Source organism: Branchiostoma belcheri, unplaced genomic scaffold (assembly GCF_001625305.1).
Source record: "Branchiostoma belcheri isolate BF01 breed outbred unplaced genomic scaffold, Haploidv18h27 scaffold5, whole genome shotgun sequence".
Classification (NCBI taxonomy): domain Eukaryota; kingdom Metazoa; phylum Chordata; class Leptocardii; order Amphioxiformes; family Branchiostomatidae; genus Branchiostoma; species Branchiostoma belcheri.
This window is the reverse complement of record NW_017804131.1, coordinates 5,328,893-5,355,112: the sequence shown is the minus strand read 5'-3', so window position 1 is coordinate 5,355,112 and position 26,220 is coordinate 5,328,893. Positions and strand designations below refer to the sequence as shown.

Sequence of the window (26,220 nt, the reverse complement as noted above, 5' to 3'; positions counted from 1 at the left end):
ATATGATTGGGTTAAAAAGTTTGGTATATTATTATATTAATTATGTCCGTAACACCTTAGGAATACTTGCTCCAAGTTCCAGGTAATAAGTACATGTACAATTTGTATCATGTATTTTTCACTTGTTGAACTTGTGGAAGCACCGTTGGCCCCCGGTTAGGGGTCATCCGGGGAACCTATGCCCAATTTTTTTTAAATCAAGGGAGCTAATACCATTTTTTATTAGATTTTGAAGATTTGTCCGGCGGGTATGTTTATTCCGGGGGGTATGTTTATTTGGCAGATGAGAGTAACATTATCCTTGCGCAAACGAAGAACATGGCGCACGTAACACCACCCGCATAAGTGTGCCGCCATGTAGAGGCGTGGCATTCCCACGGCGGCAGCCCTGTGATGAAGTAATGTAAAGGTGGCATTCTTTATTAAAACATTGTTGTTTGAGAGCTTTTGTGTTCTTTACATTACTTTATTTTATAACATAAAACTTAATTAGTTAACTAGAAGAAAACGTAATAGATATAAGTAGCAGATTTGAAGAAAATGATAACTTGGAAGTGTTGCCACTTGAATACTGATGGCGCCACCTGGCTTTTGACTCAGGTGGCAACATGCACCACCTGGCTGAAAAAAGTATTTCGAGCCCTGCATAAGGTTGGGATAACGATTTGAAGAAACATCCTATTTTTACTGACATCAAGTTTTTTCCCCACTTTTTAATAGGAACAAGTCCGAGACACTGCCCCGCCGGTCTGGAAAAAGAAAAATGTTCCGACCACGACAAAGTCCTTCCACAACTACATGGTGGATGTAAGTATTCAAACTGGGTTTCTAACACAAATATTCATGTATTTTAATTTCCTTTGTATATCAGTACTGCTAACGTCCAGTATGTGAAAATGTATTTTGGCTTATTGTCTAATATTATGACCAATAAATATGTACTGTAACTAGAGAAGTAACATTTGCAAAGCAAATGCATAATGTTTACCTTCGGACATGGTCTGCTCTGTTAATTTTTACTCAAACACATTCATATAATTACGTGTACTACTAGTATATGGTGACAGGAGTAGAGCAGACCATGAAATTGCAACAATATGTAACCCAACACCCGTCACCATGGTGACAGACGTCAACAAATCATGTCATTGGTCACGTCAGAGGTTAGTGTTTGCAACATAAGAGGAGGAAGAAACTGAGTAAAAACAATATGTTTTCCTTCGGTAAACATAATTACATCATTACATCAACTCTGTCTTCATCGAAAGGTGGCAGAGATGGGGTATTTATTGACAAAGGAGATATATTCATAAGTAGAGATGGTTATAGATAAGTAAGAAAGTGTCTTTGTTGTGTTGTTACCAGGAGGTGTTGCGAGACTTCCAGGCGTCTGTTTTGCAGTTGTCAGACAGCCCGTATGAGGAACAGTGAGTGTCTCTTGAGTTTTTGCCTTTTAACCCTCAGCCTGCTAAGGAACCTGTATAACACCTAATCTGTATTGGTTATGGGATGTGGCAGCAGAGAAAACATGAACTTGTATAAATCATAGTAAAGCAAGTAATTCTTGAAACTAAGTTGAAAGTTAAAACTTTTGTTCCAACACAACAAGTTGTTCTTACCTAGTCCTTTCGACCAGTCACTGATCTTCTTCAATAGACTGACCCAGTGAGATTTGTCACATGTCTTTTCTTAAGATGTAGCCATCAAGTTTTCTCCAACTTCCAAAAATAAGCAAATCACCCTTTCTTCCTCCATTCACCACCTCTTAGGAGGAAGTTCCATGCTGAAAGCTTCTTTCCAAGAACAACATCACTTTGGAATAAGCTACGTCATGATTGCTTCCCCTATGACATTAAACTCTTCAAGTCTAAGGTCAACAAACATCTGTCCACTCTGGCTGTTCTCTAACCCAAAACATTTTAAGTGGCTCCCATGAGCCTTGTTTTGTGGTGACCGATGAAGTAAAATAAATTTTAAAAAACTCATAATTTTAACATGATTTTCTCCCCATGTAGGGTTGCTGTCCAGATGCCCACCATCCACTATGAGCTGCCAAACGGCTACAACCAGGACTTCGGCAGTGAGAGATTTCGTGTGTGTGAGGCTCTGTTTGACCCTTCAGTTGTGAAGGTCAGTTGTGTCACACTGGTCTGGTGTATCTGGACCACACAAGTTTCTAATAGACTCTGCTTTTTTGTTGCCAAGGCCCATGTTTTGGAATTCTCGGCTAGTACAGTTTATTATGGGTTCACCACACCACGAAGTGGTGTGGTGAAACCATATTGCTTTTTCTGGTGTTTCTTCTTCTTCTTCTCCTCCTCCTCCTTCTCCTCCTGCCATTTTTTAAATGGATTCAGCTTCTTCATTTTAGGGCCCAAGGTCCTGAAATTTGGTATGGAGGTACAGTGGGCAAATACCCTTAGGCGTTTTTTAAATTTTTGTGATACAGGCTTTTAGAATGGTTTTATTTGAGTTTTTTGGCTGTATTATAGCAAATGTATTACTGTGTCAGTGGGCAGTGTTAACCACATTTGGCATGAGTCATCACAATGGAATGCAGGGCATCAACCAATAGGCATGCAGCTTTCCTCTCTTCTTCTTGCTGATTGGCTGTTGGGATTTAACTTGATTAACACCTGCACAGACCATTTCCACCTGCACAGAGCATTTCTTGCTGATTGGCTGTTGGGATTTAACTTGATTAACACCTGCACAGACCATTTCCATACTGACAGTATGTCTGTATTCAAGTGTTTTGGTAGGTATTTCAAGCTTTCCTGCTCCAGCATTGGAATGCGGGGCATGAACGTTTTTTTTTTTTAAATCAACAGTTTGCATTATGCAATTAAAAATCCTAACCAATAATGTAGGGAATAGCTAGCCAACTGTTGTAGTCTTAGTTGTATGTTACTTCATATTATAGTTATATCAATGTAAATCATTGTTTTCCCTTGTGTTTCTCATTCTTTCCCTGCCATGACGTCGTAAAATGTGGTGAACCCATCGCTGTATTTGCTCCAAAGCAAATATTGGCCTTTCTAGTAAGAAGTTGTCTCCTTTCCCCATCGAAAAATATTCTGTCTTTTTCTGTATAATAGTCTTGTGTACTTGTGTGTAATCTGTATCATAGTGTCCATAATATCACCAGGGTCCATAATATCGCCACCTTAAGAAACAGTGTGCTTAAAGATATTTTTACTGCAACTTACCCTAGGTATGTACATTTGAGGTGTGCAGGAGTGCATACCAAAAGTATGTTGCAGTAAGAATATCTTTAAGCACTGTTTCTCAAGGTGGCGATATTATGGACTCTGGTGATATTGTGGACACAGATGTTACTTGTACTTAAAGCTTCTATTTCAATGTCAAAGTATAAGATCAACGTTAACCATACTGAAGAAATCTTCTACGCTTTACACAACTTTAAGTCATGTGTATCAGTGTAAATCCTTCCTCTTACTATGAAGAATTCCATCATTAACCAGACTTTTCTTGTGTGTTTGTTCAGGGCATGGCCAGTAACACCATGTTGGGAGTGGGGCATTCTGTCACCACCAGTGTAGGCATGTGTGACATAGACCTCAGGCCGGTAAGTACTCAGGTTTCATCTTCACAAGCTACAGAAAAATTACAACAATATATCAGTCTTACAAGTGTTGTTAGTCCCTTTGCTTTTTTAAAGGCATCCAATGTGATATCAAGGCAGCAAAACTGGAAATATTCTGAATAAGGCAATCTTTGTGATATTGACACATACTGCTTCACATTAGCACATTTGGGTCAGTATTTCATACTTTGGACTTTTAAAACTGCAGAAAAAAGCCCCAATATTAGTCCTTTATTTTGTTGGTGGTACCCTAAAAATCAGCACAGGGCCCTTCCAGTAATCATTTTCCGTCAAATTTGCTGCATTTTTGCTCCATGAATGTCGATATACATGTACGTTGGGACATTGTTGTTTCAACTTAGTATGTAGATAAGTGACTAGAATATTGACTTTGTAAAAACTGCTTTTCAAGCCCTAAAAACTGCACTGGATGCCTTTAAAGGGAAAGGTAAAGGTATGGTAGTCTCATAGTGTCTAGGGCACAGTATTGGAAGGTGGAGCCCATCCCTCTCCTTCCATTGCCTTTTACCTCCACAACCTAAGTTAAGTACTACATGACAGTGTAAGGAAAATCTTGTAAACTGCCTTTCCAGAGGATGCAACACAATCAGGAATACCAGGAATCGAACCTGTGACCTCTCGATCTTGTGTCCGTTTAACTGACCACTCGAAACAGTCAATGTGAAAGTGAAAGTGATCTTGAACCAGTTTAGCTCATTAAAGAGCTACTCTTCCACTGGTCGTGACAGAGAAGACAGACACTATGTACAGTATTTACAGGTTCATTGTACTGGGGAAATGCCAGAATAATCGTCCCTACGATTGTGGGCATTAGATGGAAGAAGAAGAAGAAGAAATTCCCCTAGCTCTTTTCGACAAGCACAATGAACAGTGGACCACGGCTTAATGTCCCGTCTGAAGGACTGCGACCCTAAACAGTAGTGTGCATGTCGGGTGAGCGACAACAGCCGGGATTCGAACACCCAATATCTTAGTCCAGAGGCAGGATCGCTAACCACTGGACTACGCACGCTGCTATGAATGTCACTATGAATGTACATGTATAATTTGAGCTGTTTGCTGTTTTTCTCCAGGCCCTGTATGGTAGTGTTGTAGTGACGGGGGGAAACTCTCTACTCTCAGGATTCACCGACAGACTCAACAAAGAACTGAGCAGTAAAACACCTCCGGTAAGTATGGATGGACTGTGGATTTGGGAAATTACAAAATGCACTTGCCACAAATTTCCTATGGGTAACTTTTGTTGTCTTTGCTCATTATGTAACAACAACAACAACATGTAACAAAAAATGCAGAGGAAGTCTTATAGAAAATTTCTAAATTGACACAATGATGTGTCTGTGGTACAAGCATTTGAACTGTGATTTTTTAGTCAATTTTCAGGTATACGTTTAGTAAACACCCTATGCTTCAGTGCAATGTTTGAGTCAGCAAATGTCCACCATTTGACAGAAATTTGCCACTCATGATAGACAAGAACTTTTTCCAATCCGTCATCTTTGACGAAAATAAGCATGTAAAGATATGGAAAGAGATGCTTAGTCTACCAGCAAAATTTGCCCCTCAAAATAAAGGAAATTGTGTTTCAGAGGGTCAATTCTTCCACATTTTCCACACGACATCTTCTACCTTTGGTGCTTGACACTGAAAAAAAAGAAAATTGACATCACAGGAAAAAAATTCCGGCTGGCTAAAGCGCTGCTTCAGTGGTATCAGTTATGATATTTCTTACACTGCTGACCTGTACCAAACCATGGCATATTAATGCACTCAATATAATTTTGGTACCACAGGTGACCGTTGCCCTGTTCTGTCCAATGTTATTCTTCTTCTTGGAAAGATATTTGTTTTTAGACATAAGAAATATTCTTTAAATCTGTCTGCTTTCAAATCCTTTGTTTCATATATTTACAAACTAGAATTGAACATTGCATACAGACAAGATTAAGTTCATAAACATAAGGGAAAATGGGGAAATTTTAATACTGTATTTTCTGGTGAAAGATATATACATGTAGTAGGTAACTGAATAGATATATACTATTAGGTAATTTGTGATCTATTCTAAAGGATAAATGATGTTTTCGGCATTGGGGTTGCTAAATGGTTAACATGTCTGTTCCCGGGTTTATTATTATTTGTTTTGCCATACTACATGTGTCAGTTATATATTTGCCATGCTTTTTTGTTCATTTATTTCATTTATAAAACTCAATAAAAGAAAGATTTTTAAAAAACGCTGTCTTACAGAGTATGAGGTTGAAGATGATCCACAACAGTGGGACAGCCGAGCGCAGGTTCAGCAGCTGGATAGGAGGGTCCATCCTCGCTTCACTGGTCAGTCACACAGCTCTGACGACATCACCACATCCTGTGTACATTGACATCACACATCTCTGTGCACAGCATTCAGTGATGTCAGGCTGTTTTGAGCTGTCCTATTCTCACAGATCACAGAATCTTGTGCACATGTCATCTAATGTACACATAATTCAGTGATGCCAGTTAGTTAAATAAGAAGTTCATTCCTTTATATTCAGTCACTCAATCAATCTTTATTGCATGACAATTGCAACAGGTACAATGCGTGGCAAATTCTTGAGAAGTACTAAGTTTGAAACTGATATCTACACTATTGCTTACTACATGTACAATGCTATAGAACACATGACTAAACACTAGAGCTGTGTACCTAAACAAATTTTAGGTACAGGTACAGGTACAGGTACAGGTACACAGGTTTAGGTACAGGTCCGGACCTGAACCTGTACCTGAACAATTCGACCAATTTATATGCTCTTCTGAACTCCTTCAATAACAAAAAAACATAAATAAACTTGATAGTTAAGGTTTATTCTTTGTTTATGGCGAATGCTCAGATAAAATATAGGCAAAACTAAGATGTTTTTGTTTTCATGAACACACTGTCCTTACACAGGCACCCATTGTTAACCAGCTATTTAAACATTTGAGGTCACAAATAGGCATAAAATTGGTGTGAAATTGTTTAGGTACAGTACCGGTACTGAGGGATTAGGTATTTTGGACCTGTACCTAATCAATTTTTCCGGTACAGTATCGGTACTGCGTACCGGTACACAGCTCTACTAAACACTATCAGTTCTTTGTGGCAGAAATGATATGATTTCTTTTTAGTTCAGTGTTAGAGATACACATTGTACATTGGCCTATGTATGTTTATGTATGTTGAATTTTGCTCACAACATATGGAAAAGTTGTAAGATTATGCCACACATTGACTAATAAACTTTCTCTTGCAGGGAACGTTCCAACAGATGTGGATCTCCAAGCAGGAGTATGAAGAAGCTGGGAAGGGCTGTGTGGAGAGGAAGTGTCCGTAGTCACACCTGTCTGTCCCAAACATAAACCTACTAAACTCTAGCACATCAGCAAAATGCACTGCACCTGCACAAAACCAGTTATGTGTTGTACATAGCACTTTGGAGGAATGTCGCACGTAAGGTCGAGTATGTAAGGTTAACATCCCGTCTGTAGTTTTCAAATGTTATGTCGGAAAAGATGTCAAAATTCTAATGCAACATTAACCAAAAATCCTACGAAAAATCGGGGTTTTGCACAGGCGCAGTACATTCTCCCGACGTGCTACTAAACTCTGTATTTATCTAAAGACAAGGCAGTCATCTAAAGAGATGAGCATTGCTTCTGTTTGACTGGTAAAGGTAGCTGATATGGAGGGACAGTTAGGGTAACCAGTTTGAAAACTTTTCAATTGATGTAAAGGGTATCAAACTACATGTACTTGAAAAACATTTTTGGAAAACATTGAAAAACATCATGTAAAATGCTGGGTGCTTGACATATTTGTAGTTCTGAGTGATATTGGCATATAACACTTTTAATATGAGGCATAGATACATACCACAGATCAGATCTGTTTTATGACTTGTTAGAAGTACAAGCTGTGCAAGAGTCATTACACTTTGTATATGTGCCCCTTCTCGCATTATCCTACTTTTCTGTAGCTTCATGTTCTCACATCTCACTACAGTTAAGTTTGGTGACTGATCAGTACATATGACAACTACAGTTCCACGATTTCATACCTTCGCCAAATGATGTTAACTTTTAAAACTCATGACTTGTAGCTGTCTCTCACTGATTATGCAAATAAGATCATTAGCTAAACTTAGGTCATATTCTCCATTACATAGCTTTACATACATTATACATGTATATACCTGGAAGTGTTTGAACTGGCTAGGGTCTTAGTTTGTATACCATGCATAGGATAAGAAATAGATATGGTCTCATTTACATGTGAATGAAAGTCTTTTTTTGTATGTTTGTTGTGTGTTTTTCGTAAAATTTGTTTCCCATTCTGTTGAAACATGAAAATCATAAACATGGGCATGGTCTACATGTGCTGGCAACATTTTTAATGAATTATCTGAAGGTAGTTGTAAGTAATGTTGTTAAGGTTACACATACAAACATCATAAAAATTAACCATAACTTCTTTTTATCTATTTATTTCAACTTTATTTACACAATACATGTAAAACGGTCATGAGAAACAGGAATGCCCCTTAAGCTCCCTGACCGAGTGTGTGGAAACATCAAGACACAAAAACATCTGTGGTTCAAATGAGTCATTATGCATATGGTCCCTAAAATCAACCCTTTCTTTCTTTCTTTCTTTCTTTCTTTCTTTCTTTCTTTCTTTCTTTCTTTCTTTCTTTCTTTCTTTCTTTCTTTCTTTCTTTCTTTCTTTCTTTCTGAGGTCAAGTGCTACATGTACCTTCACCAAAAAAGATTATATCAGAGAAAAATTATTTCTATCGTAAATCGTGAAACATTCTCCCGGAACACTATGCCCTGTGACTGCAAGTGTGTTGTTCTTAAGTTACAGATGTAGATAGATGTGGATTATCGGGGGAAGGGGGCTGTATGTTAGAAGTCACCATAAACGTACTTTGCAGTGTTTTATCTGACATTACTACGTACAGTTGTATACATGTAACAGTGATTTGCCACAAAATTAAATCTCCCCGGATGAATTTACAGTAACAAGTGTAGAGCCTGTTGTGGGATTTCGGTAACAATGCAAGCACATTTTATTCATTTTATTTATTTTCTTCTTCTCCGCTCCCTACTGTCATACGTAGTTACATGTAGTTTCCAAATCAGGCTGTGCTTTTATCTGAATCCTCTTTGCGTGAGAGGCAAAGCCTGAGACCTACGTCGTAAGGCACTTGTTGTGCATGTCGACAGCTTGAGGCAATGCATAAGAGCTTATTGAGCGGACCTCTTTGGCTTATTTGGTGCAAAGGCGAAGCACATGGGCTTTTAGTGGGGCGACGTGGAACTGTACCTGTCTGGAAGGAAGCCAGAATTGAAGGAAAACAAGTCTGACGCTTCGGGCTTTTAGCCCTTTTGAACGGTGGAAGGAATATGTCCAATCCTGTATAATGTCACTGATCTAGGGACCCGTGTCTCTAGGTAGAAACTTCGTATGTGTAAATTGCGTATTTTTACTTGTGTGTAAATTACTTCTTAAATGGGATGAGAGAGGTTGTGCGTTGATATTGCCGCCTCCTTTTGCGACGGAAGGAATATGTCCAATCCTATATAATGTCACTGATCTAGAGACCGGTGTCTCTTGGTACAAAAACTGCGTATGTGTAAATTGCGTATTTTAGTTATGTGTAAATTACTTCTTAAATGGGTAAGAGAGGTTGTGCGTTGATATTACCGCCTCCGGAGCTCCATTTGCCTCCATATGTAAAAGAAAAAACCTAATGACCTTTCACTGCATTGAATTCTCCACTGCATTTCTCTTCTTATTAACTATTCACCACTCGGTTGTCACTCCGGATGTGTGGCTATGGCAATTTGTGTCGCCACAAACTTCACATTTTAAGTACATTTGGCATGGAGTTCATTCGGGATTCGAACTTGAGGGCAGAATGAAGAAGGATAGGCATCGGATACTAACGGGACTTTACTTAAGAAGTCTCTTGGGAACTTAAGCAAGCAAGAAGCTTTCGTGGTTTACAGCAACGATCCACAACATCGTTATAACAGTATGGCGCAACGCAGCCGTTGTAATTTACTAAGCCTTGCTCGTGGTATTAAATTTAAGTGTTCGCATGCACACATTTGGGCGACGCTAGGTCTATTCAAAGACCAGCAAATCCATGAAATTTCGTGCCCTAAACGCGAACAGGATGGAACCACATACTTTTTTGCCATAAAAATAAGCTACGTGTATTCGTATTTTATAGTCTCTTTGTCTCCTGTCTTTGTGTCTGCTACATAGGAGGCGATGAAGAAGTGGATCTAGTGCTGTGCAGGAGGCCTTAAAGTCAATAAAATTCTGTACTGTCAAAGTATTAATAGTGATGATGCACAAAAGGACAAATCCTGCTATACGTTTCGTATTTATTTTCCACAACTTCCCTTTTCAGCAGTTGTGAAATGAATCATTCATATCATGTACATGCCATTACCAAGTTAGTCTTGGGAAGCGTCCCCACCACTGCAGTACTTTATGTAATTGCTCGCCACAGAGACCTTTTCCTAACCTTTCGCAATTTGTTACATATTCATGTTCTATCCAATATTCAACTCCAAGTGCGCTTCAATTACTGTCGAATGAACTGGTATTTCTCTTTTTCCGAGCGACCGTCGGTTCTCGCAGTCTCTGCACCGTCTATAGTATGATTTTCACGTAGTATTTAACTCGGATCTCTACAAATTTCCCGTGCGTTTAAACGGAAAGATGAACCAGAGAAACGCAACAGGTTTCATCGCTCGAGCGGTGCGGGATGTCACCGAAGTGGCGGGAGTGTGCGAAGTCGTGGGCAACGTGACCGCGGAGAACAACACCCTGGCTACGGTGGTCTTCGAGCCGGCCCTCTGCGGTCTGTACGGGGCCGTGCCGTCCGTGGCGCCGCTACTTATTCTGGTCATGGTCTGCTTCCTACTCCTCACGCTGTTCGGTAACAGTTGCCTAGTGGGAGTCATCTTGAGTACAGATCACATGAAGGTACGTACGTGTCTTTTTACGTCGATGAAGGTTAGACATCCAGGTATAGATAAGATACGCCAAAAAGCAGTCACTGAAGCATCTGGATATGATTTCCAAAATCATATCCAGTTGCTTGAGTAACTGCTTTTTGGCGTACGTGTCTTGTTTAATTATGCACATATATTTATTGAGTATTAGGCAAGATGCACGGTTGATTATGTGACGCCTTCTCAGTATACAGTAACATAAAACGAGAGTGAACTCACAAAGACAAAATACATACATACTTACAAAGTGGATACGTATCTACCTTTTTTTTTTCATTCACGTCCAGCGTAGAAACGACTTGCATTCTTCACCGTGTCCATTCATCTTGTTTTGTTGTGACCTGTACTTAGCCAAGTGTGGCAGAAATGTGCAATAAAGGTTTTCATTCATTCATTCGTTAACGACCTGTGTGGGAACTATACAACCCACAAATTGTCGAATATCTGAAGTTTTATTAAAAATGCATGTCTGTAGGCGGACGTTAACGTTGTGCTTGGGAAACAGTCACCGTAATTTTATCTCAAGAGTTGTTTACTAATTATGGCGAGGCTCTTATTTGAGGCCATATCATGGTCGAGATCATACACCTACAAATGTAGCTTGATTTCTGAATCATACTGCGCAGAACTAAGTACTAGTATCATGCAGAGATATCATTATTTGCAAGGAAAGAATATTATGATTTGAAAGGAAAAGCTGCAAAATAGCATGTCACAAAACGTAAGATGTCTGGAACATTCAGTAAACGTAATCTTTGATAATCTTGTTTCAGGAACCAGGTAACTACTTCCTCGCCGCCATGGCCATCACCGACACGGCACTAGCCATGGCCTACCACCCCATCGCCATCTCCAGCTTAGCACACGGCAGCTATCCGGCTGGACCGTGGTGCAGGCTGCAAGCCTTCTTCATCATTTTCCTGTCTATCCTCTCCATTCACTCGCTCCTCTGTGTGTGGATCTGCCGTTACATCCACATCGCTTTCCCACTGCGCTACAAGAAGGTCCTGACCCGTGAGCGGATGACGTTCGCCATGTGCCTGTGCGTCGTGATAGCGGTGACACCGGCGGCCATCGGAGTGTCCCCCGTCCGTCTCTTCACTGCTGTGGCTGCCGAGGAGGTCCTCAGAGGCCTGGAGAAACCGCAAACCCTGATCACACCGTGCTTAGCCGGTCCGGAGGGTATAACACTAGCCGTGATCATCAACCTCCTGGCCATGGTGGGCATCGTTTGCCTGGTCGTCCTCATCTACTACGAGACCAGGCGGAGCCAGAAGAAACACAACCAGAAGATGACGTGGAACGCGCAGGCTGAAGATCGGGAATCAAAGATCCAGGCAGTCAACACGCTGCTCATTGTCGTGTTGGTGAACTGGATCACATGGCTGCCAGCGTTCGTCGTCAGTGTCTCGATGAAGGCCGGTTCGATATCCCTCGCTAACGCCGCCCCGTGGTGCGACGTCACCACCATCCTGCTGCAAAGTGCGACGTTCTCCGACTCCCTGGTCTACGCGTTCCGCTACCAGATCTACCGCCGTGCGCTCAAGAAAATGTATGAAAACATTCATCATATTTTCACTAAACACTTGGTCTTTGATGTGTAGATTTTACATTTGACAAGTTATATTGGAAGCACACACCCGTGTAACCTTGTACGATTCGACGCATACTAGTGACAGCAACAACAGGAATCAACACAAACTATTGAGTTGCCAATAATGACATGGTGAAGTCTATTGTGTCAAATTATTATATATACATCCTGCACCATACGTGCTAGTCGTAAAGGGAATCGAATAGTTGTTCTCCCATGATTAGAATTGAAAATGTATTTAAAGGAAGCTATAGTTACATCGATGCCACACATTACTACAAAAGTCAACAAGAGCTAACAGCAAGCGGCTAGTCTCCACTAGACTTCTTTTGAGAAGGTAGCCGGCCAGAGAAGCTCCATTTCTCGGCGGGGAAATGGAGCTTCTCGGTCCGGCTACCTTCTCTGGCCAATTAATACCCTTTTTAGGCTACCCTGGAATCCAGAACTCGTTTTCCGGGCCGCAAGGGCCCTTCGCCCGCTGGTGTAAATTACCGCTACGGGGGAGTCTAGCCCGGGGGAGTTTGGCTGGCCCTACACCCCTCGGGCTCAACTCCCCCGTAGCGGTATTAGATAGGCGGGCGAAGGGCTCTTGGCTGCCGAAGGAAAACGGCTAACGGCCCGATACTAGTTTGGCATCCAGGGTATTTTAGGCCGATTTCTACGATTTATTCACCCCGCAAAAGAAGTCTGGTGGAGACTAGCAATCGGCAGTCTAAGTTATTTTGTACGTAGTTAGAACTTATGGAAGAGAGGCCTCACCTGACCTGACATATAATGTGCGGTCACCTGTGCACATATAATGTGCGGATTCTCTTTCTGGTCACTGTACATCTTTTGGATCAAATCCACTTAAAACGTCTTGCTACATGATTGATGACTCCGGCTTATTGACAATCCATTTTTCAAGGCCGTTACGCGTATTGGGACTGTCTTATTTGGAGAAAGATTAAACTCTAGAAGTTCCTAATCCGTTAATGGTTACACAGTGTGTCCTTGACGATGGAGAATGTTAATCACGAATTTTGAAGCGGCACAATTAGTAACAAGACTTCAGAGAACTCATACCTCCATGAAATATATTAGTTTTTTTAGTTCTGCTTCAGTACCAAGGTCAGCCACCAGGAAGCCCATATTTGACCTTGACCGTTGGCTTCCTAAGACCGACCAGCATACCAAATATCATCACAATCCATAAAGGCGTTCTGAAGTTATGCTGACTACAATTGTGCGGAAACACAAACACACATACATACACACACACACATACAGACGCGCCAAAAACAATACCTCCATTTTTCATGGAAGTAATTACAATTTGATGCAAATAAACTCTCATCGCGGTATCCTAACGAAGAACCAGGGAACGTCCTTGGCCTTGCACTACTACATGTATCACCTTCCTACCTTCACCTTGTCGGATTTATCATGCATGTAATCTATATAGCCACGTCTGAGCAATTTCGCTTCTTGTCATCTTGAGGCCTTTGCTGCCACGCCATTATCGTTGTGCAGATATAATTGGTACGTCAGGCGCACTGCGTTATGAAACGCTGTCTTAAGGCTCCCTAGATTGGAAAAGTCATCTAATTTGCCAGAGGAGTAACTTTTAGCCCACATGTGCATTTTTAGGGCGACCCCAGCTAGTTCTGGTGTTTCTCGTGTCACATACATAGTTTAAGACGTTTGTATAAAGAAGTAACGTTAACATTATCCAATCAGATTTTGTGGATCAAACTTGTTGCCTTCCTAATGTAATGTTAGTGTGATATGTTATTAACAAATGACTGTTAAGATGATGCTTGAAATGATTTTCGTCATTTTTCTGTTAAGTTGCTTGTTTCCAGTTACAAATGTAACGCTATACCTTACGGTCAAGTACGCCCTGCTGATGTTGCATTAATTAGGCCATAGGAAGTAAATTGTTTGGATGACATCACCCGTAGACTGCGATAGGCGAAAAAACAAGGCGTCAAAAAAACAAGATTTCTACATTTTCAAATTTTGATATCATGACCTTATCTCCAAGCATGCAGATCTTTTGGTATCTGCACAGACAGAATCAAATTGGCCAGACTGACCAATTGGCCAGTTACCAGCTGCTGTTCTTGATATGACATTTGTGTTACTTCACTGCTTAAGTTGTAATTTCCAAGCAGATCTTTCGGTGGCAAGACAGTATCCATTGGCCAGAGGAGTGTCCATTAGCCACCGAAGCTAATGGACACTCCTCTGGCCAATGGATACGGTCTTGCCACCGAAAGATCTGCTTGGAGATTACTTAAGTTGTACATCTAACATTTGCCAACCGAGTTTAAAACAACACACAAACGACTCCACACTTGTGTGGGGAAAGCCAAACAGTTTTAATGACAGTACAACACAGTCCAGATTCTTACAAACCTGTAGGGTAGGTAAGTATAAGTACATGTACATGTTATCCTGCCATGATGAAAGCCTGGAGAAATGTGAAGAGATTTACACGGGGAATACGTTCAGCAGTTTTTCGTAAGTGCTTCTACATATACAGGAATGTTCAAGAGACGTTAAGTCTTGTATCTTGTTGTTATCTTAACCTTTGCTTCTTGCCAACAGTATTTTCTATGGTATGAGAAATTATACATCCCTCTCTTTTATTATCAAAACAGTGCAGGAGAAATCATTGGAAGAGGACGCAAAGCAGACAGGAATACAAAAAAAAATCAGAACAAAATGGATACAATCACAACCTTATAACCCTTGTTTAAAGACATTACAACATGCTCACACACACACTAATATTAAAATACCATAAAATCAACTCAGCGAGTGCAACCCTATATCCCCAATCCCTAAAATGTGGATTACAAAACTCTACAGTGTTGCAGCTAGCTACACATTCAGTACTTTTGTTCTTGTCTTCATACAACTGCGCAGATATGTATTCTTAAGCTTCACACCAGTTCCATATGCATATACGATTAAGTTAGGAATGAGCATCATTTTTTTTTCATCACATAATACATCCAATTGAGTTCTACTACGGACAAACTTAGCTGTAGTTACGTTAATAATCTTATACCCAATCCTGATTTGTATACATGTACACCCTATTTTCTCTATAGAAATATGCCCAGGACCATGTCCTTATACAGATATTATCTATTAGAAGTAACACCTTTTTTCTTAAAATGCCCCCCTCCCACTGCACACTCTACAGTTTCTCCTGTTATCATGATTTCATCATTTACATCATGCAAAGCTATCATTATGATCATTAAGCTAAGAGTTACACCACTCACATCAAAATAGATATGTCTTTCGAGGATCGTAGTGTTACAGGGGTTTAACTTACTGTCTTCAAGTACACTGCTTAGCCAACTATTGCTTCCATACATCTTACATCACTTGGTCTTTAAGTAGACATTACACAAGGGCATCACTTCTAGATGACTTAAGTAATTTTTTTTTGTTACAACCATCAATAAAACTTTGATCAACCTGTCTCCATTCAAGCTTTTTTAAGTCTTGTAGAATAGGTGCCAGTAACCATGCAACGTTAGCGCGAGTGCATCTCTGTGAATTTTTATTTTTCAGGGGATGGTCCTGGGCATGTCATTATGTACGGTAATTTATACACAGATTCTTCCGCTCAGAAATCGCCACTTCTTTATACTAAGTCTCCTCCTTCCTGCTGTCTCTTGTTCTCTCAGTACAGCCTATCCAGTTGTTGGTCGCTTAAAAGCTCAGTGTTGAGTTGTCCCACTCCAGCTGTGAATCACGGCCCTGCCATTGGATAATTCATCATTTCTCATTAATTCAATCAATCAACATTTGGTGATCATCAGAGAGAAAAGGACAAATACTCGACAGTGTTTCTCGGCACGTTTCCCAAAGCTTCATTCCCTGTCCAACTTCCCCTTTTTGTACATTGTTTTGGTCATGTATCAAAATCTTTTTACACTAACAAAGCTAAGATGCAGTCTGTGTGTTGTCTTTGTTAAGAACAAGTCCGTGTCCACGGTATGAATACCGAGGGCATGAAATTGCTGCTTTTGTGAGAAACACTGGCTTGTATCTGTTGCATCTATGTATGATTGTTGGATTTGATGTAAATCATGTGGCAAGGCTGGTTCACGCCACCATGGCAGTGCTGTCCCACTCCAGCTCCTGTTCATAGCCCAGCACCTAGAAAAGGGTCACATGCAATCTTATAAAACATGCAGATACACACACCATGCATTAGTAGTTACTGTATATAACACTCCATCTAAGGCATAAGCAACTCTTTCTATTTTCAGGTAGGGCCTAGGGAAAAATGTTGTTTCCTGTTTCAGTCCTGAAAAAATTGGGGTCGGTAGGTAGGGATTATCTTTTTTTCTTACCCTTTTGTTGGACTTTGGCAATCCCTAGTGATCCAACTTTTACAGTACAAAGTAAAAACTTGCATGAGGACACGTATAGTTTCAATGTCGATGTTTGAAAACTAATTGTAAAACGTTTTATCACTCAGGTGTCAAGATCATGGAGCTAGAAAAAAGTTAAATCAGCTCTAAAAATTTATGTCCCTTGCAGGGGTCCACCCACAAAAAAGCCTAGGGTTGGCAGTTTTTCGAGTCGGTCGGGAAACAGGAAACAACTTTTTTTTCCTAGGCCTAAGTTTAACTGCAGTTGTTATATGGAATGATTGTGTACCTCTCTTGGGGGCTCATCATCATCATCTGAGCTGTCGGAGTCGTCATGCGCACTGTCATCATCATCGTCAGAGGAGTCGCTCTCTGCTCCCTCATACTCAACATCCTGGGCAGAAAGAAGACGAAAGATTAAAATCAAGAAAAAAGGACTTCAGATGCTTAACAGTACCACTACCACATAGCCATTGAACTGAACATATGAGAGAATACTACACAGTGTTCTGCATCACCTGAGGTACCAGCCTGACACCAGTGCACATGACGCATGCAAAACGTATTCAAGTAGTAAAACAGCAAATACAATGATTTCAACATGATAATTACAAAGTATATTGGGGCTGGCAATTGCTTATATTTGCATGGGCACTGGCTATGCAATGATGGAAATACATGTACATGCATGTAGCATTGCAAGTTGTCAAAAATTTTACTTGCATATCAATATATGAGGTTTGACAATGGCCAATTATACAAAATTGTCTGTGGAGAGAAAAAAACAGGACGAGCCTCACCATAGGGTTGACGGTGATGGTGAGGTCGGAGGAGTCCCACTCCATGCGGGGCTCGCCGGCCTGGTCCCACTCAGAGTCCATGTTGCGGCGGTTGGCGGCGCGGATGCGGTACACGCCCAGCACGATCATGAAGATGAGGAAGCCCACGCAGATCACGATCACCAGGGAGGTGACAACTGCACAGACAACAGGACAATCACTTCAACTGTAAATCACTTCATGTTTGCAGTAGTAAAGTTCGAGGTCTGAGAAAAATGAACATGTTCGCAGACCTATACATTCACGATCACCAAGGAGGTGACAACTGCAATGACAACAGGAAAATCACTTCAACTACTGGAAATGTTTGCGGTAAAAAAAAAAGGACATGTCTGCAGAACTGTACGTTTGCAATGGTAGCAGGTACAGCAGGCAGAAAGTCGGCAAATAACTTGTCCATGGACAAGTTATTTGCTGACTATACTCGAATATGATGTTCTGCCTAAGTGCTATGCACAATACACTACAATTTTCGCGAAGGTGCAGTACATTTTGTGGCTACCAAAAAGCCTCCAGGACAGAGGTACTAACCGTTGGCAGACTGGGAGCTGGCGACCACCTGGGGCACCTGGCGTGGCACGGCCGCCTCGTGGACAACACTCTTGGACTGGACAAACTGGGCGGGCACGTTGTGGGCCACAGCAGCCACCTTCACATGGCTCTCAGGGTTGGCAACGTTCAGGGTGTGGAGGACCTTCAGCTGTGGACACAGAATAAACAGGATCATTACTACCTGTTACTAAAGAACAGACTAACAGGTATGTCTCTGAAATAGTGTTCTGTCAGCCTGAAATGTTTTCCATCAACTCAACTTTGTTCGATGTAATATCATGTTGAGCGCTGTAGGTGCAACAATCCTAGAGAGGGTTTCAAATCTTGACCCTCTGAAACGCTATTTCCTGCATTTTGAGGGGCAAATTTTTCTGGTACACTGAGCTTAGTTTAATCTCTTTCCATATCTTTACATGCAGATTTTTGTTCATCAGGCCAAATTTTTGCCCAATGCAAGTGGAAAAATTCAGTCAAATGACAGACGGTGGCTAGAATGCTGCTCTAAAATCAAGACAATGATTGTCTTTAGATGCAGAAGGAACAGTATGTACCTCGACGGCGTACTCGTTGCTCTCATAGCGGCCGTTCATCTCGGAGCACTTCAGCTTCAGCACGCGGTCAAAGTAGTCCCCAGCCTTGGAGTTACGGTAGACAACCTTGCGCAGGATATCCTCGTAGTTTGCGATGGTATCAACACCTACAGGAGAGAGCACACAGTATGATGATGATTGGTTTATTGAAAGAAAGAAACTCAACACAATCTGACATAGCATTCAGCAGACTGAACTAGCCTCAGACTTAACAAAAGGTTTCAGGTAAAGATCAGTACAGATGAAATCAAGGAACCAGCCAAAGTATAGGCTCTACAACTGTCAAAGTCAGATACAACAAAAAAAACTTTCAATTAAGTCTGGATTGTTGCAGGAAATTTTCAACCTTACTTTTCCAACAGGAAAGGTAGAAAGATGCTAAGTTTGTTTGCTGACATAAATTTCTCGCTTCCAGTTCTTCAATACATGCCTCTTTCTACCCTAATTTTTCAACACAAAAGGTAAAAGGATGCTTGACATATATTTCTTACTTCCATCTCTTCAGTACATGCCTCTACTTGGTCAATCCCTGAATTTCTGTCTACACCTACCCTTGATGACAAGACCGTTGGTAGCAGCAGACTTCTCCAGGCGCAGGCGAGCCAGGTCTTCCTTGGGCACGGTGAGCTCCTCCTTCCCAGACTCCAGTGGTGGGTCCACTGTGATCTGGCACGCATCCAGGTTATGGCTGATGGGGGTCACCTCAGTGGCGCCTCCTAGGGAACGATAATAGTATTGCAGTCAACTGTTGTGTGATGAAGACACTTGCTTCCTGTTGAAATGCTTGGTAGCTTCGTCTTTTCATGCTGTGATGGTAAGAATGCTTCAATATTCCACCTTGTAGCAGGCTATACAAAGCTTGCAATAAATATTTTCCACAAAAATCTTGTAGGAAAGACATTCAATGGATGTACATGGAAAATTCTCGGCAAAAAGTCGCCTGGTCTTAAAAAAACATGGGCGTAATGTTGTGACAAAAAGATGGAGTTTGGGCACGGAAGCGCCGGGTGAGGTTTTGGTGCAGGCTGCTTGGGTTGGGTGGACACGTACTGACCTGCCATAGCTGAGCCTTCTGGACAAAGCAAGCATCCACGGAACAAACAGGCTCAGTTAGGTGGGCAACCTTCAGGACTTTGGGTGGGTTACAATACACACAAAAGGGGTACTAAAAATCTACTTCATACTACAGGACTGTATACATCTGGATACACCAGTAAAAAAAAAGGTACCATTGCACATTTATTTTGCAAGTTAAAGCTTGTTTTGTAAGTGTCACTGGAACGTTGCCGATCTCTTGTTTAATGTTCCACTCAGATTTCACATGCAAACAAAAATTTACCTCCATGCCACCTCATGTTTGCATTTGATACAAGGTTATCATGTTGCCAACGGCTTACTAAGGGAACAAGAATCAGTAAGGCTTTAAGCACTGCAAGTATTCCTGCTGAATTGGTGCAATCTGGAATTTGTTCATGCAGAAGTCGCATTGACTCATCTTTTTCTTGCTCCTTTCCTGCCAACCAGGGGGGAAGACAGTACACACAGCAAACATTCCAAGCAATACTACCTACTCATACTGCAGTCTTGTATTTCTCAATAGTACGCTAGCTTTAAGAGTAAAATGTTCCTACCCTCCTGAAGTTCCTCTTCTTCCTCCTCCTCCACGTCGCGTACGATGGTGCTCACGATGCGCAGGTCCCTGAAGGGGGTCACGCCCTGGTCCAGCTCCGTGACGCGGCGGGCCAGGTGGTCCGTGCCGCTCAGGTTGATGGTGGGCTCCTCCGGGTGGAGGACCATCACGTAGGCGTCCACGTCAGGAACCTCGATACACGTCTCGTCATCAAAGCAGCTGTGGGAGGAACAAGCAAAAGCAGGGTGGTTATCTTCGCATGTGGTCTGCTCTGTTAATTCTTACTCAAACATTCATTATATGGTGACAGGAGTCTAAATCCCTCCTGCTATAAAATTGCAACACAATGTAATCCAACACTAGTTACAGACATTTGGTTTAACCACTGACTGTATTTGTTTGGAGAAGAAGAGGAAGAAGAAACAGAGCAAAAACAATATGTTTTCTACAAAAGTAAATATAAGAATACTTAAGGATAAATCTAAAACCTCTGAAAGGCAGACGTTCTGTATCAGTAAGTATTTCTGCTTACTTGACTTCGGTGTGGATCTTGAGAGCGCGCATGCCGGGAGTGGGGAACTGGCGGCCGTTCTGGTACGCCACCTTCTGCAGCACCTTGGTGTACTTGTCCAGCGTGTACGCCTCGTTGTCGGGGTTCTTGGGGGTGAACTCACCCCTCAGGAACAGCTGTGTCTGATCCGGGTTGAAGTGAACCTACGAAACATTACAGGAGAGAGAGACATTTGCCTTTAGAAATTCTATGTGAATACTTTCATGTTTCTGAAAAGAAAGAAATGGGAAGAAAATGGCAAATAGCAGACCTACAGTGCGCAAGTTGTAACAGAAATCATAGAAAGTAGGAAAAAATCAGGCAAAAACCTTCAAGAACTTTCATTCCAGCCATGTTCCTATACAACAGAAGCCATGTAACACAACATCTCATGCTGTCAGGCTGTACATAACCAACCGTCATGGCAGAATGGGAAATAATGCAGAAAATCAGAAAATTAAGGACAGCAAGGAAAGACGTACAGGGGAAAGACTATCCCTCTTTTCCTCCCGCTTCGTCCTCTTACTCTGAGGAGAGACAGTGTGTCCACATAACAACTATCAACCATCACAAACACCAACAAGGAATTCTTTACAAAAAACTCACTGGGTGCAATACTTACTGTTCAGCATGCCCATGCATTGTCTCCTGACGTACTTACACTACTAGATCCGCCTCTCAGAGAGGCTACAACGATGCTGGTTTCCATAAAGTCAGGCATGCAGCACTTAACTTGATTCTCTTTTATTTTACAGTCTTAGAATAGATTACGAGGGGAGAAATTGAACGATCCTTGCCAAGCATTTAGTAAAGGGATGGTGTTGTGAGATTATGGCTGTGAATGTGAGCCATGAAGAAGTGTGGAGTTAGGATGATCTTAAGAACCAGGCTACATATAGGAAGCATAATGGGGATGGTAGAAAGTTAGGTTAGATATAAGAGATAGCAGTACGCAAGGTTAGGTATGGCAGAGTGTGGGAATTAGGTAAAAATAAAAAGATAAAGGCAAGTGTACGGTGGCTGGCAATACCGACTTTGACGATGATTTGTGGCGTTTCTGCAAATGATAAATTTTTCTGCTATGGAGAAGAGTCATCATTAATGTGGTGCTTCTGTTGTGAAAGCATGGCTGGAATGACTACAGTACTGTGTATGGTGAAAGCTGCTTCACTGAAGCACTGCTAACTTGTGCTTTAAAAGCTTAGACAAAACAAATGTGCCGTGACAGCAGCAACTAGTCAAGCCTATCCCCTCTCAAAAAAACAGAGAGATGAACAGCATGCAGGTTACCTCTGAACCAGGGCCGGTCTCGTCAAAGGAGTGGAACTCCAGACTCTCGTTGCAGTTGTGGAGACAGCTGATGACACGTCGAGTCTCTGTCTTGCCGGGGTGGATGAGCAAGCCGGCCAGCTCGCCACGGAAGAACTGTGACATCTCCTGGTCACCACCTAAGAACAAGACAGCAATGTCAATACTACCCAATAATAATAGATACACAATGTTAAACAGTAATGTAGAACATCTTTAGAGTTGTAGAGTCTCTACGACTGTCTCATGTAAACTTTATGTACTGCATTTAGTCTAGATTTAGGCATGAATGAGTAAAATAAAGATCATCATTGCCAATAATACAAATTGAAAACTGCCATTAAAAATTCAAATGATTTCACACTGACAAAAATACTTGAGAAACCAACAGTTCGAAAAATATTTTTAGGGTTTATTTCACTCACACACAAAATTATTTAGAAAATTTCACACCAAAAAATCATTTTAGAAAATTCTACACATCAAAAAATCACTTTAGAAAATTTCACACAAAATAAATCACTTAGGAAAATTTCACACACAAAAAAAATCATTTTAGAAAATTTTACACAAAAAAAATCACTTTAGAAAATTTCACACAAAAGAAATCACTTTAGAAAATTTCACACACAAAAAAATCATTTTAGAAAATTTCACACACAAAAAAAATGATTTTAGAAGACATCACACAGTAGCTGAACTGTTCTTACCCTGCCAGCATGCGCCGAGGGTCAGGCGGGTGTCAAACTTGCTGGGGTGGAGCGGCCAGTCATCGGTGACCAGGAAGGGGCTGTACGGGATGCCGTCAACGTACAGGTTCACTTCTGGGAAGTCCACAGTGATGGCGTAGTGATGCCACTGCTTGTCACAAACCTGAAAACAAACACATTTTCTTTTAAAATTCCGTAGTTCTTGTTAGTCTCTAGGTTTGGTTTTTCTTTTAATGCCCACGATCATGATAATGCCCACGATCATGATAAGGATTATTCTGGCATACTCATTAACACCTGAGCGAAGTGAGGAACATCGTGTAAAGTGCCTTCCCCAGGGGCACAAGGTTGGGGACATGGCAGGATTCGAACCCGGAACCTATTGGCTCTGAGCCAAATGCTCTGCCGTTACGCCACACGACCCCACAATAAAAGTATTGTTAATCAAGTTTTTTTCTTTAAATGAGGATGCAAAATATTCACAGTACCAACACCAAACCTGAAGTATGAAAGGGTTTTGTACCTGTGGGATTTTCCAGTGGAACTCAGCAGGGCGGAAGGTCTCCAGATCACCTCCATCGTGGCGGAGCAGGAACATCAGCTTGCAGTTGTGCACGTACAGGGAGTAGTGGTGACGGTTCAGTTCTAGTCAGGGGACAAGAGAGACTTAGTTAGCATTAAGCCCTTCCAGACATGCTCTGGAAGTTTCCTAGCATTTCCCACTAAGGCCGCATCAACGAAGCGCATTTTTCCAAAGAGCCAGTTGCAATGTTTGTTATGAAGAGAAAATCTGCAGTTCTGTTAACAGTTGCTAGATGGCTCTTCTGTGCAAGTAAAGATGTGATTGCTTAAAACTGCACTAGTCTACAGCATACATTCTTAGAGCTGGTCACAAACAGTTATGCGTTACGGCTGATGTACTGATAACGAATTACAATGGTTTTGGGTGGCTGCCCGTGGATTACGATTACTACAAAGACCCGATTACACTTTTCAAAAAAAGGCATGCAGCCCCTCTTACAGGTTAAGGTAGTGGCTACGAACTACAATGATTTTGCGTGGCTGCCTATGGATTACGATTACTATAAAGGCCTGATTACGCTTTACAAAAAAGTTCACGCAGGCCCTGTCCCTTGGTTGTGGCTGCCCACCTTTTCACTTTCAAATTTTCAAACTTTTTTGTACAATCAACTTTGTAGTCGTGTAAGACTAAATTGTGCTAATTTTACAATATATTTATAAAAAAAACAATTCATTTAAAAGATCAGTGTCAAAACGAAGCATTATACAAGAATCTTAAAATCTGTCCACAACATCAACGTAAACACAGTTTTGCGGGCATCACATCAACGACAGTGTTGTTGGGTTAAACAAGATTTTGTGTCTATTAGATTTGCTACCTTTCTTGTCAGACTTGCAGAGGATGGTTTCCTTGTCTCCTCCAAAGGTCTCACGGTGCTTCATCCAGGTGGCGATGGTGAACTGGTTGGTCAGGTTCTTGGGGACGACGCCCTCAGGGATCTGAACGCCGGTCTGGCGCCCGTCAAAGGAGAAGACCTGGTCTCCCTCGTGACCCTCGTCGGTGGGGAGGCTCTGGGTCCACTCACTCCCCAGCCCTGGGGCAGGCAGCAGGTCAATACTGCCCTGGGAGGCACCTGGGAAAAACAACAGCACAATGATTGAATGAAAGCTCATCTGTGTTGGGAAACATAGTTATAGAGTTCAAGCTTTGTTCCAACACAATGAAGTAGGTTTATTGCCTCAATGCAAAGACAAGTCAAGGAAATTGATACACAAGCAACTGAATAGATTTTGAAGGACAACTCTTTCATCATAACTGTCTGTTTGAAATGTTTGTTTGAACCATGCCATTACAACATTTTCATTAAGGTCATGAAGGAAAACGTAAAGACCAAACAAAATACATGTATATCGAAAAGATAAAGTTCACATCATTTACACTAAAATTAATAGAATCAATATACATTCCCTAGATCTTGTACACTACAACTTACAATCTTAAGCATTAAAATTTGATATTGTGCAAAACCTGCCAACTAGTTGTGGTGTTCAAGATGAAACTAATGTGCTAGATACTGTAATTTACTTCATGTTCATCTGAGAAGTTTGCGGTACAAAAGTGACCGTGAAAACCGTGAACGTAAAACTCACCACAGAGCTTGAGGAGAGAGCTGGAGGAGTAGGTGTCGCGGTCGCAGCCCTTCCCGATGTGGCTGGTCTCCAGGGTGAAGGTGGTGGTGATGTCAGACACCTCCTCCCCACAGGTCTCCAGGTACACCTTGGGCAGCAGAGCCTTGGTGCCGCTGAAGGGCTCGTACTCGATCCGCTTCTGGAAGTCCTTCCAGCCGGGGTGGCACTGCTCCTTGACCGTGATGGTCACCAGGACGTCCAGGTCAGCGCGCCTCTGGCCACAGTCGTAGGCGGTGACCGTCAGGATGTAGTTGTGGCCGTCAACGTACTGCAGGGGCTCAGTGTTGCTGATGATGCCATCCTGAAGGAACAGAAACATTTTAGGTTTACAAAACTCCAGGTATTGAGGCTACAAGTTTGAAATGCACAGAAGGAAAGTTGCTGATGATGCCATCCTAAACAAACATTTTAGTCTACAAACTCTGGGTGTTGAGGCTGCTAGGCTAAAATACAAAAAGTACATAATAATGTACATTTCTTTTTGTGCTAATTTTGTGGTTTCTTTACCATGTTATCTGTTGTTCATGCATTTTTATTTCTGTATGAGCCCTGGAAGATTAGCCTTTTGGGCTAAAGGGCATCGAAATAAAGAGAAAGAGAGAAAGTTAGAGATGACGTTCATGACAGCCTTTGTATTGACTGCAAATCAAGATAAAAATAAAAGGAATTTAACTGGAAAAGTACCATGCCATGAAGACTTTATGTCAACTTATTTTGCATGCAGATACTACTGATATACTGCAATGCAACTACATCATACATGTCTAATGTGCTGCAAAGAGACACTATAGATACCTACCTCAGAGATCTGGAAGGGCACGTTGGGGGTGACGATCTCGTAGCTGCAGATCTGGCTGAATCCGGGCGAGCAGTCGCGGTCCTCCGCCTCCACCTTCAGGATGTTCTCGTACTTCTTCCCCTCCATCACGGTCGCCTCGTACCCGCTGGCCGTGAACTCGGGGCCGTGCTCGTTCACATCGTTCACCTGGATCCGGACAGTAGCCCTAGAAAAAAAAAATTTTTATAAAATTTCACACACAAAAAAATACTTTTAGAAAATTTCACACACAGGCTGTGAACTCTTAGCCTGGGTGCCATCCTCTGTAGTTTTCTGGGCCGTGCTCGTTCACATCGTTCACCTGGATGCGAACAGTAGCCCTGGAGAAA

At 41.6% G+C, this 26,220-nt stretch overlaps 3 protein-coding genes across 10 annotated transcripts in view; 2 read left to right on the top strand and 1 right to left on the bottom strand.

The window, feature by feature from the left end:
• LOC109480044 (actin-like protein 6B) overlaps nt 1-7,943 on the top strand; it is a 14,026-nt gene extending 6,083 nt beyond the window's left edge. Inside the window, exons 8-14 of the mRNA XM_019782189.1 lie at nt 721-807; nt 1,366-1,427; nt 2,016-2,130; nt 3,509-3,589; nt 4,702-4,797; nt 5,879-5,965; nt 6,910-7,943. Of these exons, the coding sequence (XP_019637748.1) occupies nt 721-807; nt 1,366-1,427; nt 2,016-2,130; nt 3,509-3,589; nt 4,702-4,797; nt 5,879-5,965; nt 6,910-6,990 (609 nt within the window). The 3' untranslated portion in view covers nt 6,991-7,943. The remainder of the gene's footprint in view (nt 1-720; nt 808-1,365; nt 1,428-2,015; nt 2,131-3,508; nt 3,590-4,701; nt 4,798-5,878; nt 5,966-6,909) is intronic.
• Nucleotides 7,944-10,391: 2,448 nt separating this feature from the next.
• Nucleotides 10,392-13,013, top strand: LOC109479690 (trace amine-associated receptor 2-like). Its single transcript, XM_019781679.1, has 3 exons — nt 10,392-10,658; nt 11,461-12,239; nt 12,983-13,013. The coding sequence occupies exons 1-3, from the start codon at nt 10,392-10,394 to the stop codon at nt 13,011-13,013; spliced, it is 1,077 nt and encodes a 358-aa protein (XP_019637238.1).
• Nucleotides 13,014-15,000: 1,987 nt separating this feature from the next.
• LOC109480005 (calsyntenin-1-like) overlaps nt 15,001-26,220 on the bottom strand; it is a 36,400-nt gene continuing 25,180 nt past the window's right edge. For 2 of the 8 annotated variants that reach the window (XM_019782114.1, XM_019782122.1), the window contains 14 exons: nt 25,853-26,057; nt 25,015-25,354; nt 24,243-24,497; nt 23,366-23,487; nt 22,843-23,005; nt 22,115-22,272; nt 20,807-20,988; nt 20,276-20,493; nt 19,196-19,360; nt 18,606-18,751; nt 18,034-18,202; nt 17,464-17,639; nt 16,953-17,057; nt 15,001-16,445 (listed from right to left, as the gene is read on the bottom strand). In XM_019782114.1, the coding sequence (XP_019637673.1) occupies nt 16,392-16,445; nt 16,953-17,057; nt 17,464-17,639; nt 18,034-18,202; nt 18,606-18,751; nt 19,196-19,360; nt 20,276-20,493; nt 20,807-20,988; nt 22,115-22,272; nt 22,843-23,005; nt 23,366-23,487; nt 24,243-24,497; nt 25,015-25,354; nt 25,853-26,057 (2,458 nt within the window). In that variant the 3' untranslated portion in view covers nt 15,001-16,391. The remainder of the gene's footprint in view (nt 16,446-16,952; nt 17,058-17,463; nt 17,640-18,033; nt 18,203-18,605; nt 18,752-19,195; nt 19,361-20,275; nt 20,494-20,806; nt 20,989-22,114; nt 22,273-22,842; nt 23,006-23,365; nt 23,488-24,242; nt 24,498-25,014; nt 25,355-25,852; nt 26,058-26,220) is intronic. The other 6 variants (XM_019782113.1, XM_019782121.1, XM_019782115.1 and 3 more) reach the window with 5 other exon arrangements.

Coding starts and splice junctions, on each gene's coding strand:
- LOC109479690 (XM_019781679.1), top strand. CDS start 10,392: ATGAACCAGAGAAACGCAACAGGTTTCATCGCTCGAGCGGTGCGGGAT. Junction 10,659..11,460: donor TGAGTACAGATCACATGAAG/GTACGTACGTGT, acceptor ATCTTGTTTCAG/GAACCAGGTAACTACTTCCT. Junction 12,240..12,982: donor CGCCGTGCGCTCAAGAAAAT/GTATGAAAACAT, acceptor GGTGGAGACTAG/CAATCGGCAGTCTAAGTTAT.